Here is an 18,969-nt window from a genome sequence, read left to right on the forward strand (position 1 = left end):
CCCAACCGAATGGTTTGAGTCTAAGCTAGGGTTCGGTTTAGGTCGGTTTGAGTTCGGTTGGGTTGGTTCGGTTCGGTTCGGTTCGGTTTAAATGCCCACCCCTACTATTATCAACACAACAGTTTCAAAGCCTCATCTCATGTGACCAGGATCAAACGTCTGCGTTTTGATAAACAGACCAAATGATAAAAAAAAATAGAAATAAAAAGTATTTCTACTTATAGTATTATCCTTTATATTATAAATCATGAGTCACCTGACCAATAAAAATTTGACATATCATCAAATACAAGTTTTCTAAAAATGTTTTATATTTCCTTCAACAAAAAAAAAAAAAAAAAAAAAACACTTATACAGTTTCAAAGCCTCATCTCGGTTATCCAATACTTGAGAAATTATCCTTAAATTACTTATACAGTAGTGCCATAGTTCATTGAAGAACAACATTCTGTATATCCTACAAAACCCACATCAAGAGACTCGCATTTCACTACAATAACAGTCTTGACTACTGTCACATCATGCGATTGCGACACACCGAGTCTTGTTTACCTCGAATTCTCCGGTTCGGCTCCAGTTCTACTGCCATATTTTCTTGGCTTCCAGTGTTGAAACCAACTAGATGTTTTCTTGGATTCCCTTGTCGGAACCAAATTACATGTAGAAGAATTGTAACGACTTCTCAAGTGTAAGGCTGAATCTGAAATAGGGCTTCTAAACATTTAGGAGAAGGCATATACTTGTCCGAGACGACATTTACGTTAGTCCAATGAAGAGCCCATTAAGCCCAATTCAGTACTAATATAATTCGATAATTAAGATTCATCGTTACCATAAACCCAAACCCAAAAAACTTGGCAAAGATCGTTTTGAGTCCCACGATTTAGGTCGAAAGGGTACAACGAGTCATCTTCGAATCACGAACTTTTAGGGTTTTACTTGCGGAAAAATATAGGAAAAACCCTAAATGTTGTGATTCTTCGATTCCGTTTCTCGAGCTTAATTTCATCACTGGAAATAAAGGTATAGTCCCCATATTGCTTGATGTTGAGTTAATTGCAAATTGGCTGAGAAGGAAAGTTTACAAACCCTAATTGCTATTTTCTTATCTATAAAGGTCGTTTTTTCAATTTGATATTTTGACTACTAGGGCTTGGATGGATCTCATGGATACCAAAAAGGTGAAATGTTGCTCTAGAGTTACAATCGACTCGTTTCCAGATGAGATACTTGCTAAGATCATATCCTTTCTTCCGACAAAACGAGCTGCTTCTACATGTCTTGTCTCCAAAAGGTGGAGGAATCTGTTTCCATTGACGTTTCAACTCTTTGCATCTCAACATCATTTATATTTAGACTACTCAGATTTAGTTTATCCCGAGGAGGGTAAAAGGGAGAGGAAAGATGTCGAGAAGAGCTTCTGGGATTTTGTGGATAAAGCCTTTTCCAGTTACAATTCCATAATAAAGAAACTCTCACTAAAATGTCCTCGTAGCTGCGTTCATACCGAAACAGACCAATGGCTAAGCCATGCCCTGGAACGAGGAGGTGTCGTGGATCTTGATCTGCGTATTCCAATTGGTTTCACTCGTCTGCAATCAAAGTGGCCTAGTGTTTTTGTTAATGTTTTGAGTTTTGTGTTTACGATAGTGAAAGAAAAAAACAGAGTATGAATGTAATTGACTTTATTGATCTGAAAACTTGATTGTATTACACTCTGTTGTATATGTAAAAAACAAAGACTCGATCTATACTTATATGAAACGAAACATTGTGTTTGTGTAATAATAAAAAGACATGACTCTTTGATCTAAAGACACAACTGTAAAACAAAACAACTTGTGTCTCTTGAACAAATAACTAACTTATGTAAATGTGATATGATACGAGATTTGATTATCCTTCAACACTCCCCCTTAATCATATCTCGGCTTCACTCCAAGCTTCCTTCTAAGATCTTCAAACCTTGTAACACTTAAAACCTTGGTAAGTATATCCGCGAGTTGATCTTCTCCTTTGCAATACTCAAGTTGAATGAGTCCTTTGTGCTCGGCTTCTCTCACGAAATGATACTTGATCTCGATGTGCTTCGTTCTTCTATGTTGTACCGGATTCCTTCCAATTGCTATTGCTGACTTGTTGTCACATAATATGGGAATACCTTCTTCAAACTTTAAACCGAAGTCTTCAAAGAGTCTTTGTAACCATATGGCTTGGTTTGTCGCTGCGCATACGGCGATGTACTCAGCCTCCGCCGTTGATTGAGCCACCGTTTGCTGCTTACAAGATTGCCAACAAAACATAGCCGATCCAAGACTAAATACATAACCTGTGGTGCTTTTCTTGTCTTCCGGAGAACCACCCCAATCGCTGTCCGAGTAGCCAACTAACGTTGGTGTCTCTATTCTTGTAAAGAATACTCCAAAGCTTAATGTTCCCTTGACGTATCTTAACACCCTTTTGGCTTCTTGATAATGCTTTATGCGTGGTGATGACATGTATCTTGATAAATAAGAGCTTGCATACATCACATCAGGTCTTGATGCACACAAATAGAGCAATCCTCCAACAAGGCTCCGGTACTTAGTTGGATCACCAAATTCTTTGTCGTCACCTTCTACTCCTTTTCTTTTTCCTTGTGGTATAAGTGGAGTGTTCACACTCTTGCTTTCTTTCATTCCAAACTTATCAATAAGTTTGTTTGCATATTTTTCTTGTGAAAGAAAAATGCCACGATCATCTTGGTTTACTTCCATTCCAAGAAAGTAATTTAGCAAACCAAGATCCGTCATCTCGAACTCGTCCTTCATGTTCTTCTTGAATGTGTTGATGAGATGAGTGCTGCTTCCAGTGATGATGAGATCATCGACGTATAAGCTAACAATCAACACGTCTACACCTTTCTTCTTGATGTACAAAGCCGCATCATTCATACTTCTTTCAAAACCACTTTGAATGAAATAAGAATCTATTCTTCCATACCATGCTCGTGGGGCTTGTTTAAGACCATATAAAGCTTTGTAAAGCCTTAACACCTTTTCTTCTTTGCCTTTTATCACAAACCCAGGTGGTTGTGTGACATAAACTTCTTCTTCAAGCTCTCCGTTTAGAAACGCTGACTTCACATCCATTTGATACAGTCTCCACTCCATTTGAGCCGCATACGCAAGTAAGGCTCGTATTGTATCATATCTTGAGACAGGGGCGAATGTCTCAAGGTAATTGATACCATATTCTTGAGAAAAACCTCTTGCAACTAGTCTTGCCTTGTGTTTGATGTGATTTCCGCTTGCGTCTGTCTTGATCTTATAGATCCACTTCACGCTTATCACATTCTTCTTCTCTGGTTTGTTTACTAGTTGCCACGTTCTGTTTTTCTCGATCATCTTTATCTCCTCATTCATGGCTTTTTCCCATTCTTCATTACCACAAGCTTCATCGTAAGTTTGTGGCTCTTCATTTGCAACGAGACAAGCTTCTATGACTTCAGCCGCTTCCTCAATGTCCACCCTTGGTGCTACTCTCATGATCTCTTGCATAGATCTGAATTTTTTTGTAGCTTCGGATCTCTCTCTTTGTGCATTAACATGCATAGATCCAAATTTGGCCGTTAACATTTCCATATCTTCTTCGGATGTCTCTCCTCTTCCATCACTTCTATCTTCATCATGATTATCTTCTTGAACCAAAAACGGACCAGTGGTGTTTCCGGTTTGAACTTGTGATGTTTGTGGATCGTTGATGGGTAGAACAAAGATCTTCTTTACTTCCTCTTGCTTGTTCCAATCCCACTTCTTATTTTCTTCAAACTCCACGTCTCTTGATACTTCAATCTTCTCATTCTCCAAGATAAGGACTCTATAGCCTTTGGATTGATTGCTATAGCCAATAAGAATTCCCTTCCTTGCCTTAGCGTCTAGCTTCTTCCTTTTTTGATCTGGAATATGCACGTAGCATATACTTCCAAACATCTTTAAGTGTGACACGTTTGGCTTGTGTCCACACCACTTCTCCATTGGCGTCATGTCATCTTCGATCGCTTTTGATGGTAAACGATTCTGTAGATAAGTAGAAGTATAGACCGCTTCTGCCCATAACTTGAGCGGTAATTCTTGCTCCACAAGCATTGTTCTTGCCATCTCCACCAATGATCTATTCTTGCGTTCTGCTGCACCATTTTGTTGTGGTGAGTAAGGCAAAGTCACTTGCCTATTGATTCCTTCTTCTTCACAAAATTGATTGAATTCTTGTGAAGTGAATTCACCACCTCCATCGGATCTCAACGTCTTGATGGTACAATTTGATTGTTTCTCCACCATCGCTTTGAATTTCTTAAACGTTGAGAACGTTTCAGACTTTTGTTTTAGGAAGTATACCCAACACATGTGAGTATAATCATCCAAAAACAGAACATAGTAACGGCTTCCATCGATCGATTGGTGTTGCATCGGTCCGCATACATCCGTATGCACAATCTCAAGCTTTTCTCTCGTCTTGGTTTGAGATTCTTTTGGAAAGCTCTTGCGTGATTGCTTCCCAAGGTTACATGCCTTACATGCTTCTTGTGTGACTTTAAAACTTGGTAATCCCTTTACCAAGTCCTTGTCTTACATTTGTTGCAAACGCTTGCTGCTTACATGGCCAAGTCTCTTGTGCCATGTTTCTTCCATTTGCGTGTTTGCTGTCATGGCTTCTTCTTCCACCGAACTTAACTTGATCTTGAAGCTCTTGTTCGTCATCTGAATATTCATGATCTCCTTGCCTTTTGCATCTTGGATGATGCATCGTTTGTCTTGAAAACGTACTTGATAGCCGCTTGAGATGATTTGAGGAACACTTAGTAGGTTCTTCTCCAAACCAGGCACTAAGAAAACATTTTTGATGATTCTTTTGCCATTGCTTGTTATGACGGTAATATCTCCCTTACCGGCTGTCATGACTACTTCTCCATTTCCGACTTTGATCGGAACCTTGATACTTTTGTCAATCTTTGAAAAGTATCTTTCTTCTTTTGTCATATGGTTAGTGCATCCACTGTCTACCAACCAAATGTCTTCTCTTGTTGTTGTTATTGCATCTTCACTTGCACTAAACAACATGTGATCTTCATCACCTGAGTCTTCTTCTTCGAGACTTACATGTGCCCTCTCCTTTTTCTTTGAGCGACACTTATTTGCGTAGTGGCCGATCTTACCACAATTGTAACACTTGATGTTACTCTTCTGATTCTTGCCATGATCGTCTTTCTTCGGTTTGTTTCGACACTCTTCTTCTGTGTGACTGTTACTCTTGTGAAAACCACACCACTTCTTGCTTTGATTGACATGGCTGTTGGTGTTGTTTTGTTTAAAACCGGATTCTTTTCCTTTGGTACGAACATAGAATGCTCCCTCTTTTGTGCTTTCTTCTCTTGCAGTAATTCTTGCTTCTTGTGCTTTTAAGATACCAAGAAGTTCTGACATTGTTAGTGCATCCAAATCACGAGTTTGCTCTAAGACACTAACAATGCTATCGAACTTAGCTGGGAGAGAGATGAGTATCTTCTGTATGAGTTGAGAGTTTGTTTTCTTTTCACCATGATACGTTAATTGATTTTCCAAAACAATTAACTTATCGGTGAATGTCTTGATGTCGTCATTGTCATACATCTTCAGGTTTTCGTACTCTCTACGCAGTGATTGAAGTTTAACCAGTCGGACTTGTGGAGAACCTTGGTATTCGTCCTTCAACACATCCCACACCTCTTTTGATGTTGATGCTGCTGCAATTCGTGAGAAGATTTGATCCGTTACGGCAGTTTGCAAAATTTGCAAAGCCATCGTATCATTCGCCGCTGCTTCTTCTCTGAGCGTCTTTGCTCTTGCAGTTTCAGGGGTTTCTTCCTCTTGCACCGGTTCAGCCGGCACGCCTTCGTCAACCACTGACCATAGTTTTCTGGTTCGGAATATGGTTGCCATCTTAATGCTCCAGAAGTCGTACTTCTCCCCATTGAATATAGGGATCACTTGATGTGAGGAGCCTTGCATCGTCTCGGCTTATTGCTAAGACGTATACGATCTCTCTTTGTTGCCTCTCTCTCCTTTTAGTGTTTCTCTCTTGTCCTCTCAATCGTATAGCTCTGATACCATGTTAATGTTTTGAGTTTTGTGTTTACGATAGTGAAAGAAAAAAACAGAGTATGAATGTAATTGACTTTATTGATCTGAAAACTTGATTGTATTACACTCTGTTGTATATGTAAAAAACAAAGACTCGATCTATACTTATATGAAACGAAACATTGTGTTTGTGTAATAATAAAAAGACATGACTCTTTGATCTAAAGACACAACTGTAAAACAAAACAACTTGTGTCTCTTGAACAAATAACTAACTTATGTAAATGTGATATGATACGAGATTTGATTATCCTTCAACAGTTTTCACAATCAAGACGCTGGTTAACCTAACATTAGAGATTGAGCGTGGTCCAGAACAAATATCATGTTATCCACTAGTGTTTCTTCCAGTGCTAAAGAGTCTCTTTCTCCATACAGCTTGGTATACATGCGAAGACTTGTGCTATAAAATACTTCCTTGTTGTCCAACACTTGAGGAATTATCCTTACATCACGTACGTGGTCTTCCAGTTAATTATCCAACACTTAGAAGACAACGTAGAGAAAGTAAAGTATACTCTATATCCCACAAAACCCTCAAGAGACTCACGTCTCACTACAATAACAGTCTTGACAACTGTCGCTACATGCGATTCAACACACCGAGTCTTGTTTACCTCGACTACTCTGGTTTCGCTCCTACTTCCTCTTCAATTGCCAATTTCTTGGATTCCCTTGTCGAAGCCAAACTAGATGTTATCTTGGATTCCAATTTACATCACGATGTTACTTTGCGACAGAAGGATGGAGTTTTAGTGGATCTATCTACGATCATGAATTGGATGCGCAACGTTAAGACTCTTTCCCTGTCTTCTGCTTCTGTTAAGGTCTGTATCTTTGTCTTCTAAACTCTCTTCTTCCTAATCTAATTAGTAATCACGACCAATAGTTTGTTAATTATTGTCTTGGTCTCAGGAGATGTATTCAAGATGTGGAGGATTGCCTTTCTTCTCAAACCTTGTTAAGCTTCATTTTGAGAGTAATACAGAAGAAGGTTGGGAAGTGCTTGGGCGTCTGCTCAACAAATCTCCAAAGCTAGAAACTTTGGTGCTCAAGGTGTCTAAATCTAAACTTAATATATAAGCAGATAACTAATCCACATGCTTGCGCGTCAAGTATTACGTACAATCCTAACTCTGTATATATGTGCCTGCTTCAGGGCTTGCACTGTGTAAGTAGTCAGGGACTCTGCATTGATCGAAATGAAGTGAAGGTGTTGGAGATATATGGGTTTAGTGGACGTGATAGAGAGGTCAGACAAGTGACGTGCTTTTTGAGGGAAATGCAGTTTCTTCAAGTGCTGAAAGTGGAAATTGATGCTCGTGATAACAACAAACTGCGACTCATCAATCACCTTCTTGCTCTGCCCGGACTTTCATCTAAATTACAAATCATGTTCTTGTGAGATAGTTTAATTTCGTTTTCCGTTTAGGTTTTGGAGAAATGGTAACCAAACTACCTCACTTTTGGTTCCGTTTTGGTCTTGGTTCGTATTGGTCTTTATTTGTTCGAATATTAAGTTTATGCTAGATTAAGGGTCGGTTTTATGGTATTAATTATTATAAAACAAAAAAAAAACAATAAATTATGTTTATCCAAATTCGGTTTATGCTTTGTGCTGATAAATGATGCATTCTCGAGTGTGGATTTTAGCACCCACAATAATTGTCGTTAAATAAAGCTTATCAAACGCCATCAGTTTCACTTCGCATATCACTAGCCACTGTCCACATTGGCTATGGCTATTGGCTAACATATAGGCGGGTCTTTAACCCAAAGTTAAAATTCATTTTTAGTCGTTTTAAAAATGAATTTCTATTCATAAAAATAGCTAAAATTTTAAGTGCAAGTTTTCAAAATTTAAATGAGTATAATTTTCATTTGAGTCATCCGTTCAAATACAACAGTTGAGGTCACTATGTTACATTTTTTTTCTTTGTATATGTGAATTCATCTATATTCGGGTTTAATAAAAAACTTCAAGTGAGTTTAGGAAATACTTGTTCTCCCGTTATATCAAAACTCCTTTGCCATGAAGAATCTAACTTTGATACTCAGATACCATCATTTTCAAAGCAGTTCTAGTGTTAGAATTCGTTGTAGTAAAAGCAAGAGATACAAAAGTGAGCATACGTTGCTTCTTAGTTTCAGAGAAATCAAATGGAAACACTGAAGGGTGTAAAGCATGATGGTGTGAATAGGCAATTTCTGTGGTTTGGAAGCTCCATGACTCAGGCTAAAGATCCGCCATAAGCTAGTTATAGCCATTGTGGAAAGTTAGCTAGTGTTTGAATTGCGAAGAGAAGAAAGGTGGAGAAAGTTATTTAATTTCACCTAACAAACCTAACATTGTAATGGGCAGAGAGGAGTTAACTAAATTTGTGGTGAATCCTGCTAAAATGTAATTCATCTTCAGTTCGAAACTATAACATAGAGTAGGCAACAAGGCCAAGTTCACAATATTCAAAGTCTTGAAACACTACTTCAGAGAAAAATGTCTTCTGCTATAAAGTCGTATATGTATTTAGGAAAACCTGCATGGCTGATCAAAGTAAAAGGGTTTTTTACCTTTCTAGCGTCAATTGAAGAGACGTTAACGATCTTTCACTCATCAGGTGGGTATTCTTCATCAGAGGCTTCGTTCTCCAGAAAAGAGCCGAGAGTTTTCCTCAGTATGGTGAAATTTTCGTCATCCTACACCCAGATAATTCACGTTTCAGTCATATAACAGATCAAAGACATATTAATGTAAATAATTTACGGCTTTTATTTACCAGTTTCTTTTTCTTCAGGGACTCTTCCAATTGAGCAAGCTTTTCAGTGCAGAACTTCTCGTGTTCCGTTATCATTGTCTCCTCCTTCTTCCCTGTATGTTTTTTAAAAGTGGAAGTGAGTACATGTTGCCATCTTATAACAGTGGTCTCATTACAAGGGGTTGTTTGGCTTACTTAGCTGCTCATATCGCATGTAAAGACTCTCCTTGTCTTCCTCAAACTTTGAAACAGTGTCTGTAAAGCAGAAACCCATTATCAGCCCTTTCGGTAATATCCTTACTTAGCTAATAGAGGAAATAAACATTTTTGACAACACCAAAAGGGAATAAAAGAATACCTTTCAAACTCTGTAGATGATCAGCTTTGTCCGCAGCTTTATCCTTCAAGATACTCTCACACTGCAAGTATGGATCAGGTCAGCTCCTTGTACATTTCTACAGACTCAATTAAGTTAATCATCATCTCGGGATTTTTGTTCAGACCTCATTTGAAAGTGCTTTGGCGAAATTTTGTCTGCATTTTGTAGTCAAGGACATAATTCATCAGAATCTTCAAACCAACATTCACAAACCATGTAATTGAAGATCAGACATCCATCCTCAGAAACATAGCCTACCTTTCTTTCTCAAGTTTTGACTTCAGCTCGTCAATCTTTGACTTCACCTCAGTGGAGACACTGCCAGAAATATACAAGGATTATAACGAGATTCAACTATCAAACAAACGACACTTAAAAAGCAGGAATGTGCTCACAATCCTTAAATGATTCTATCTTTCTGGAACAATAAATGACAAATCATGCTACTAGATACCAAATTAATGATACAAATCGACCTATTGCTTCAGAGTTGATTATCAAAAGTCTGAACATCTTTCAAATTTAAGGGATAAAAAGAGCAATACCAAAACCAGTTGCACAATAGATAACTGACTGCTTCAGAGCTGAGGAACAAAAGACTCTCTGTATCTATGAAATCAAACGAACTTGATATCTATCATGAAACATTTGCTTTATAGATTAAGCAATTCAAGAGCATACCACAACCACTTTCACAACAGATCAACCAATATCAAAATGCTAGTACAAATGATCGAACACCTAAGCTTCATCTAGCTATACCTACTTGATAAATTTGATTTGCTATACAAGATCCAGACTAATCCATGTAACAAATTGAAGAAACGCTCCATTAAAAGACGTAGAAATGAAACGATCGTAACTAGCATAACATTCTCCAACAACGATTACGATGCATACGATCGATAATTGCATCGCAAATAAAATCTAAGGCTACGCTGATATCAAACTCTGTTTCTAATAAACATTCCATAACCTAATCGGAGAAAATCATGTAACGGAGAGATATATCACCTGGAGATGCTCTCTTCCTTCTGCTTCCGGGCATCTTCGTGCGCTTTCTCTCTGATTTGCTGCAACGCCGACATGATTTCTTTGAGATCGCTTCATGATCAACACGGAAACAAAATCGAGAGTCACAATTCGGTAAAAAAAGAGAAGAAACGAAGAAGAAGATGATGAAGTCAGAAAAGAACCTAAAAACATTGACATCGGAATCGTCCTGGAGCGATTGCGGCGGATCTGGCCGAGTTCTCTTACTGCCTCTTCTGGTAGACGACATTGCAGACGAAACTTAGAGAGTGTGAGAGACGATGAAACGAAATCAATAGCTCTGGCGATTATCTGCTCTCTCTCTCTCTCTCTCTCTCTCGTGTGATTTGAATTTGAAATTTGAAATTCTGTTTCGTTTGTTTAGCTTGTTGCCTTCACAGTAATATATATTGCCCACATTGCTTATTGTGGATGCCGTTGTAGCTGATCACGTACCACTATTTTCTTTTTTGGTTTTTTTTTTTCCTTCTTTTTTTTCAAGTAAATATGGCTAACATAATTATTTTGGAAAAAAACCCAAAAAAACCCTCATCTATTTTTTATTTGGACGTTTAATACCCGTATTTTTTGTTTTGGAATAAAAATACACAAACTAATTAAAGCGTACAAATTAATACACAAAAAATAAATATTGTTATTTTCATACTTACGATTTCAAAACAAAAACAAAATTCCAATTTTACCCTTATCATCTTAATTTTTTATTAATTTTTAATCCAAATAGCTTTTGATTATCTTTTAACCGGATCAAACCAGAATAAAAACCGGTTATCACCACCACCAAAAATTTGGAGACCAAGGCTTGTTTGCCACTGAACCGGAAATGAGAATCACCACTGCCACTTTAGAGTCTCAATACCATCCATACAGTGGATAATACTATTATACCCTTAGTTGGTTATATGTGGTTTAAGTCTGGTTAAGACATCAGCTGGTTTGTTTGAAGAGTGAAGAATAAGACAATTCAAATACTCTTTTTGGTTTAGAGAGTTCTCTTCTTCTTCTTCTTCTCTATTGACCCGAAACTTTCTCTTCTTCCTGTGAAAGCTTAAGCTCTGATTCTCGTTGTTGCTCTTGAGTGTAACAATGATCTTTCATAATGATTTTCTGGATAGAATCTCTCCCTAGACGTAGATCTCTTCACATCGACGAATTGAACTAGGTTTAACAATTTCTTATATCTCTTGTTTTTACTTCGTTTGATTTCTTGTTCGATTGATTGTGAGATTGAGAGATTTGAGCTGCAAAAAGTTGAGATTTTGAACCATACTCGCCATAGAAACGAATCAAAAATCTAACCTTTGTTTTTTTCTTTTATGCATAGAAGCTGTTCGACAGATTGCCCAAGAGAGATATCAATCTGCTAATGCATACAAGGTGTTTGATAAAATGCTTGAGAGAGATCTTGTGGCTTGAAATTTTGTGATTAATGGTGTTGCAGAAAACGGTAAACTAAACGAAGTTTTGGCGCTTTATACTTAAGGGTATAAAGTCTAATGGGTTCACAATCGTTAGCTTGTTGTCTACTTGTGAAAAGTTTGGTGCTTTGATAGTAAGTAAGAGAGTTTATGTATATATTATGATCAAAGTGGGTTTGACACGAACTTACATTCCAACAATATACTTTTGAACTTGTATGTCAGATGTAGAAGAGTCGAAGAAGCCAAAACACTTAAACAATTGAGCTTTTTAGGAATATGGAATTAGGTTCGACTGAGTACAACTAAGACCATAAATGTATATGTATTTCTATACAACAAATATGAAAATGATAAATTAGAGTTAATAAAGATTCCAAAAACATCATGAACTCTAATAAAATAATTTTAAATAAATAAAAATCGAATTAATTATTTTCCTAATATATACTTTTAGTTCAACTAGTTCAACTACATTTATTGTATTATGATTTTTATTAAATTATAATAAATTGTAAATTAAGATTTATATGAAAAATTCTCCAAAAACATCTTCAAATATAAAAATAGACTATTTGAACCAGAATTTATCAATTTCGTAACTATTTTTTTCATTTTCACATAACACACTTCTTCTAATATAAAGAAGATTTAGTAAGTGATCATCTCATATGAAGCAAAAGAGGTGAAATCCAAGTTTTTCTGAACATTGTATTCTGAAAACCTCTTAAACGATAATTAATAGTGTAACATCATGTGTCCAACTAGAAATTACTAATTTTCATTTAAGTCCAACTGGAAATACACAAAAATCGCAAAAGTCCAACTATGAATATGACAGTACAACTTGACAACTAGGTACAACTATGTTTAAAACAAAACAATTTTTTATTAATATCATGCTGTCTTTAGCCCACCTTACCACACGTGTTACCATTCCGCCGCCAAAAATCATGCTTACGTCATCTTTAATTATTATTTTTTTTACTTCGTTTAAATTTATTTAATACCAATTTTAATTAATTTTTTATTTTTTAAAAAGTTATTTTTAATTGTCTCAGTTGTACCTAAATGATCTAGTTGTACTTTTTTATAAGTTGTACCTTTACGTAGTTGTACCTAAATATACCAGTTGTACCTTTACGTAGTTGTACCTAAATATACCAGTTGTACCTTTACGTTGTTGTACCTAAATATATCAGTTGTACCTAAATAAACGATTGCATACAATATGATAAGTATCCATCTGCTTTGTGAGAAATAGATTACATTCGTAGTTGTGTGAAAATAAACAACAAATGAAAAGCTTAATCGAAAACATAAGGCATGGGTTACCATGGACATTGGTGCATTGGATGATTTTAAAACATTTTAAATTGTATACCTTAAATAATTTTAATTTCTATTTACAGTTGTACCTAATAATTACAGTTGTACCAAAATATCACCAAAGTACATAAACAAAAGACCCACTTTACTATACATAAACAAAGATTCGATTTCAATTTCTCCGGCGTATGCTACCAAACCATGACTTGGTTTTAAAAACCCTTGGAGAGAACCAACCTAAGCGTACCAAATACATATGTTCCTTTCAAGAAGCATATCAACCTAACCAAGAGGAATTAAGCTACAAATCCACTTATACCAGAAACTTAACTCATCAAGGAATCACGCAGAAGTAGAATTGGTTCAAAAGCTTTCCACATGATGAAGATATTCAAGCTACAAGTCAGCAGACTTCCCATGAACCCGATGGAGACCAACATCTATTACAACTAGAGAATCCTAAGGCAAACTCAAGCTTTATCCTAGCTATTGAATCAGGTGGATTAAATCTCCGTTTATCCTGCCACCAAACAATATTCACGATCACGAAAAGTACCGAGGCAATCTTAAATTTGCAGTAAGAATGTGTAGACAAACCTCTTATCCATGTATTGATTAAGCTGGTCCTGAAATTCGAGAGGGAATGCTTCCACTGCTACAGATATTTGACGCTGGCTCTCAACGCATCTCTTCCTCAAGTTTCTAACGATTTCGAGTTCAAGCTCTTTGTCGTCTTTGGTAGGCACTTGCTCCGCCTCACCGAGGTACACAGCTCTCGCATTCATCAGCTTTTGCAGTTTCTTCAACAAAGCTTGAAACTTTCTTGGTTTTCTTTTACAAACTTCAAAGATTTCCTCAAAACATGAGGCTCTGATACCACTTGTTACGAATCTATGCTCGATTTCACATTAAACCAAACATGGACTCACGAATCTGCATCAAACAATAAGCATAAAGAAAGAACACACAAGCTGCATCAAACAATAAGGATAAGATTTAGAAGAGAGAGTGAGGCATACCTGATTGAGAGATGAAGAATAGAGAAGTCGAGAAGAGACGAGAGAGAGAAGCGGAGACAGCGAAAGAGAGAGAAGAGGAAGCGGAGGGAGAAGAGGAAGCGGAGAGAGCGAGTGTGGATCTGGAAGAGGAGGAGGAGCGGAGGAGACGAGAAGCAGCGGTGGTTGTGCGGAGAGAAGTAGACATGGTTGTGGTGGAGAAGTTTTTGGGAGAATAATTGGAGACGATTGGAAGTGTTTGGTAGTTGAGATAGTGAATTCTAGGTTGGATTTTGTATTTGTTGATTTCTCAAAAAAGATTTTGGACATTTCCTTAGCTTTTGATTTAAAAAAAAATGTTAAATGAAATTACAAATTCGAAGGTGGCATACTAGAACATTTTTTCTCACAAAGTGGCTTTCTAGCCATTGATTCAAAAATTTGTTGTTGTCGTGTTAAGCAACTCCGATGAGCTTTCTCAGTCCAACAAACCAGTTCTAAATCCCAGCTCCAGAGCTTCCCAACACCATGTTCATCCACTGCACCGACTCTTTCCTTCGCAAATCCTTCTCTAAGAACGAGGAGAAGCTGGTGGGAACATGTGGCCATGATTCTGCTCCTCATTGGCTTCCATCTCCACATGTTTCTCTCTGTCTCTCCACGTCCCTAGCTTATCAAAAGCAACACCAACGAAAAAGAAGAATACAATTAAACCAATCACAGTACGATTAATTGGTGGAATTTGATGGATTATACCCAACTATGTCCTGAGCCTATCCACTAACGAATCTTCCCTAAAATTATAGAAATTGTTTTGTTCATCATGAATTTGAGAGTTTTGCAAAGTTTCCTCGGCTTTGAATTCATTCGGAAACTCATTACACATAAACATGTAATTTGCGATTGAAACAGAGATTTGTTTACCCTCGTTGTATGCTCCTCTAATTCGCGATTGAAAAGGAGATTTGTCTACTCTAATTTTCAGTTTCATTTAGATTTGCAAATTCTCTACGAAATCAAAGTCTGAATTCATTCACAAACGGGATGATTCTCGATAAAAATGGGTGAAGAAGAAGAAGTCGTAATCGGGTGACGAAGTTATAATCTAAAATTCAGGTAAAGTCGAAGCAAAAGCTCAATTTGGTTTTCTCTCTCACCCATCATGTCTCGACGATGGAGTTCATCGGAGTTGCTTAACACGACAACAACAAATTTTGGTGGTGGTGATAATCGGTTTTGATTCCGGTTTGATTCGGTTATAAGAGAACCAAAAATTATTTGGATTAAAAATTAATAAAAAATTAAGATGATAAGGGTAAAATTGGAATTTTGTTTTTGTTTTGAAATCTATGAAAATAACAATATTTATTTTTTTGTGTATTAATTTGTACGCTTTAATTAGTTTGTGTATTTTTATTCCAAAACAAAAAATACGGGTATTAAACGTCCAAATAAAAAATAGATGAAAGTTTTTTTAGGTTTTTTCCCTAATTATTTTTACTAGATATTAATCTGCGGTACACCGCGGATCTATATTTTTGTTAAATAGAAAATTTTATTTTTATTTTAAGACTTTTTAAATATATATATATATATATATATATATATATATATATATATATACTATTGTTTTTTATTTAAATGAATACATATATATATATATATATGTAGTAGAAGCTCCCTTGGCCCATTGGTTGACCAAGGGTTCATTAATGCTTCTACACCCAGAGGTCTGGGGTTTGAATCCCAGATACTACGATTTATTAATAAATTTGCAGATTATTAGAGGCAAGTGTGCATGAGATCTCCAGCGATGTACAATTATAGCCGTTCGCCAGGATTCTACACAGAGAATGAAGTGTCCATCAAAACCATGAAGAATGAGATGAAGGAGGTGAGCATGAAGAACGAGGTGAAGGTGGTCGTGGATCTAATAAGGATTGGAAGGAATTGTCCGTTGTAAAATCGTCTTTGTAACAGTTCTCATAATTTGCAATAAATAATAAATCTAGATGGCAAAAAAAATAAAAAATATATATAGATATGTATATATGTGTGTATATATATATATATATATATATTGTAGGATTAGTATATTTTTTATTCATTTTTGAAAATATAGAGATAGAGAAAATTATTTAGTTCATTACGCACTGTCGCACTGATGTATAGGATTCCCTCCTCTAGATTTTAATCCAAAATCGTAGCCCAACAAAAACTAAACGACGCGTTTGACAATTGTCATGTCCCTTGTTATTTCGATACCGAAATCGACTCCCGATTCCGAGAGAGAGAGAGCTAGCGGAAGCGATGGCTTTGACAGTGGCGTAGAGTGCGTTGGAGGCGATTAGAGAGAAAGGTCTCGGCGGTTTCATGAGGATGATCCGAGAAAAAGGCTTCATGTTAGTTCTTTGTCTCTCTTTTCGATTCTCTCGTCCTCTTTCCTGCTTAATTTCCTTCTCAAATATACCCTCGATTGATACGTTAGATCCCAAAATGTTTTAGGAATTCGCAAGAGTTTTGGGTGTTTGTCGCTGTTTGTTTGTAATGAATGGTTATCATTCTTCGGATTTTTTCACCAAATGTTAAATTTTTATTCACTTTGTGTTTGGTCAACATCAATTTTAAACGGTGATAGTTATTCTTAAAATTGGCATAATGTTTCTTGGTTGCTTATAATTTTAAAATCTTATTGTCTTTATTCCGAGGTAATCTCTAGTATAATCTTTATTATCTATATTAGTAATTTTGATTTTTCACGGATGTTGGATTACGTATAATCTTGATATTGAAATAGACTAATCTATTGATTTTGTAATCCTATTTCGATCTTAGATACTAATTGCTAATGTTCTAGCTTACAAAGTTAACACTTTTTGCCAGACGTATGTGGTATAGTGGTAAGGGAGAACTGGGGATAGGTTGGAAGGAACTAATCCAAGTTCGATCCATCCTGGAAACAATAATCACATATGTGCGGAAAGTTTGGGTTTGGGCCAAACAGTTTACTTGGTAGTCAGTAACAGACGATCTGGCTACCCCTGACATTAGTCGGAAAGCATTCCAAACTCGGGACAGACAGTGTGGTGGCCCTTCGGGGAAAAGTCCACTCTGAAGCACTTCGGTGCGTTTCTACCGAAGCTGAGCGGAACAGCCGATAGAGTTTATCAAAAAAAATAAGTTAACACTTTTCTTTACCGTCTCTCATGTTATTCACTAATCATCGTTTAATTTTGAGGTGTGTTCATCATTGTTTTCAAAATTAAACTTCCCACAATTCTTGAAATAATCATGTTTTTATGATTCAATAATCATCTCTCTTGTAGAAGTTGTAGCTACTTGAAATATTGTAACATATATATTCATGTGTCTTTATTTTACAAAAGTTAAACAATCTAACTGATTTATCAACTAATCATTTCATATCAGATTGTCTATAGAAGATAAAAGGAGTCAAGCTTTATGACATTTGCAATGTCATATACACCAAGTCTCGTTGACCAACACAAAGATAAGAAATTGTTTTCTTAGAACAGGTAACTAACATGTGTTTTACTTCATAGGTGAAGCTTAACTTTTTTATTATGAAAGTGGAAGTAGCTGATCGATTAGTAAAGAGTCGTGTCATCTGTCCTCATAAGCAATAGAGACAAAATTTCATTTCCAAGAGTTGTAGTAATATAGTTTTGAGTGTTGCTTAATGAAATAACTCAAATTTATTGTGTTTTGTTTTTGTCTCTTGACATGTGGTTTGGATATACAAAAATATAGTGTAAATCATTAACTTTACTAATGAATAGAAAAAATAGTGTTAACACATCTCCTAAAGATTAGTTAGGATGGAATTCTAAACTTTGATTTGGTATCGTTTTCAACATTGCCTTGAGAATGACTAACCTACAGGGAGAAAATGGAACATGTTTTACTACGATATGTGCTTGGCTTGTGTAAAACATAACTAAAAAAAGAAAGTAACAATGGTAAAGTAAACGTACTTTTAGAGAATAAGATGTGTTAAATCTTTCTCTTAATTCGTGTGTTTGCTGGGCTTTTTAGATCGTTGCTTTTTTGTGTGATGATGTTATGAGACGTGAAGCATAAGAGTATTTATAGACTCATAAGTTAGGTAAAAAAGGTCCTTGATCGGAAAGCATAAAATATCTATATATACATTTTTGGATCACAATTAGCAAATAAATCCTGAAGTTGAGAAGTATTTACAATGGCATGCCATTAACATTAATTATTTAGATTTGTTTTATTTAAGTAAAGATTTTTAAATGAAATTCATTTATCATATATTTAGCAAAAGTCTCTACAAAATCTTTCCTTATCTATTTAAGTAAAGATTTTGAAATCAAATATGTTTTCAACAATTTACCAAAAATCTCTACACAATCTTTTTAAAAATCTCGACTTAGTTAAGTTCTGATTTTTATCTGCAAAAAAAAAAATTAATAGTAACGAGTGATGTAAAAATCGGGAATGTTGATACTACAATTTCTTCTACTTTTTTTTTCATATAATGAAAATTATTTTTTAGGGATATTTTCTCAAAACCTCTAAATAAAACAAAGGGTTTCAAAAGATAGCTTCTCTTTTGGCGGGTCGACCCGCAAACCCGCAACTCTCTACGGGCTTATCCGCATGAATATGCGACCCGTAGTGGATAAAAATATTATTCAAAAAAAAATAACAAATGATGTTTAATTTTACGGGACGGGGTTTTATGGTGCAACGGGTTTGGATCGATATTAATATTAAACAATATACTATGGATGAATCCTAGAATTATAAATCAAAATTTAATTATAAAATCAGAAACACTAAACAAAATAAAAAATATTAACAAAACAAATACAACTTAAAATTTTGCTAAATAAT

General features: G+C 35.8%; 1 protein-coding gene and 3 long non-coding RNA genes across 4 annotated transcripts; 2 read left to right on the plus strand and 2 right to left on the minus strand.

Moving 5' to 3' along the window:
• Positions 1–8,527: 8,527 nt before the first annotated feature.
• Positions 8,528–10,746, minus strand: LOC9316494. The gene is made up of 8 exons (XM_021029335.1): positions 10,487–10,746; positions 10,305–10,394; positions 9,549–9,608; positions 9,415–9,445; positions 9,270–9,330; positions 9,107–9,166; positions 8,933–9,024; positions 8,528–8,852 (listed from the first exon to the last, which is right to left on the minus strand). The coding sequence occupies exons 1-8, from the start codon at positions 10,570–10,572 to the stop codon at positions 8,763–8,765; spliced, it is 570 nt and encodes a 189-aa protein (XP_020884994.1). The 5' UTR covers positions 10,573–10,746; the 3' UTR covers positions 8,528–8,762.
• Positions 10,747–11,352: 606 nt separating this feature from the next.
• On the plus strand, positions 11,353–11,947 carry LOC110229452. The gene is made up of 2 exons (XR_002332850.1): positions 11,353–11,505; positions 11,668–11,947. It is a non-coding gene; the product is annotated as an uncharacterized LOC110229452 (long non-coding RNA).
• A 1,195-nt stretch (positions 11,948–13,142) lies between these two features.
• Positions 13,143–14,376, minus strand: LOC110228927. Its single transcript, XR_002332425.1, has 2 exons — positions 13,688–14,376; positions 13,143–13,610 (listed from the first exon to the last, which is right to left on the minus strand). It is a non-coding gene; the product is annotated as an uncharacterized LOC110228927 (long non-coding RNA).
• Positions 14,377–16,220: 1,844 nt separating this feature from the next.
• Positions 16,221–17,804, plus strand: LOC110229423. Its single transcript, XR_002332832.1, has 2 exons — positions 16,221–16,487; positions 17,515–17,804. It is a non-coding gene; the product is annotated as an uncharacterized LOC110229423 (long non-coding RNA).
• The last annotated feature ends 1,165 nt before the right edge of the window (positions 17,805–18,969 follow it).

Source organism: Arabidopsis lyrata, assembly GCF_000004255.2.
Source record: "Arabidopsis lyrata subsp. lyrata unplaced genomic scaffold ARALYscaffold_4, whole genome shotgun sequence".
In the NCBI taxonomy this organism is placed as follows: Eukaryota; Viridiplantae; Streptophyta; class Magnoliopsida; order Brassicales; family Brassicaceae; genus Arabidopsis; species Arabidopsis lyrata.

What these genes read in the sequence shown, in the direction of transcription:
- LOC9316494 (XM_021029335.1), bottom strand. Translation starts at nt 10,572, where the DNA reads ATGTCGTCTACCAGAAGAGGCAGTAAGAGAACTCGGCCAGATCCGCCG. An exon ending in TCATCTACAGAGTTTGAAAG is followed by an intron (nt 9,167 to 9,269) that starts GTATTCTTTTAT and finishes TCTGCTTTACAG; the next exon opens with ACACTGTTTCAAAGTTTGAG. An exon ending in CATGCGATATGAGCAGCTAA is followed by an intron (nt 9,025 to 9,106) that starts GTAAGCCAAACA and finishes AAAAACATACAG; the next exon opens with GGAAGAAGGAGGAGACAATG.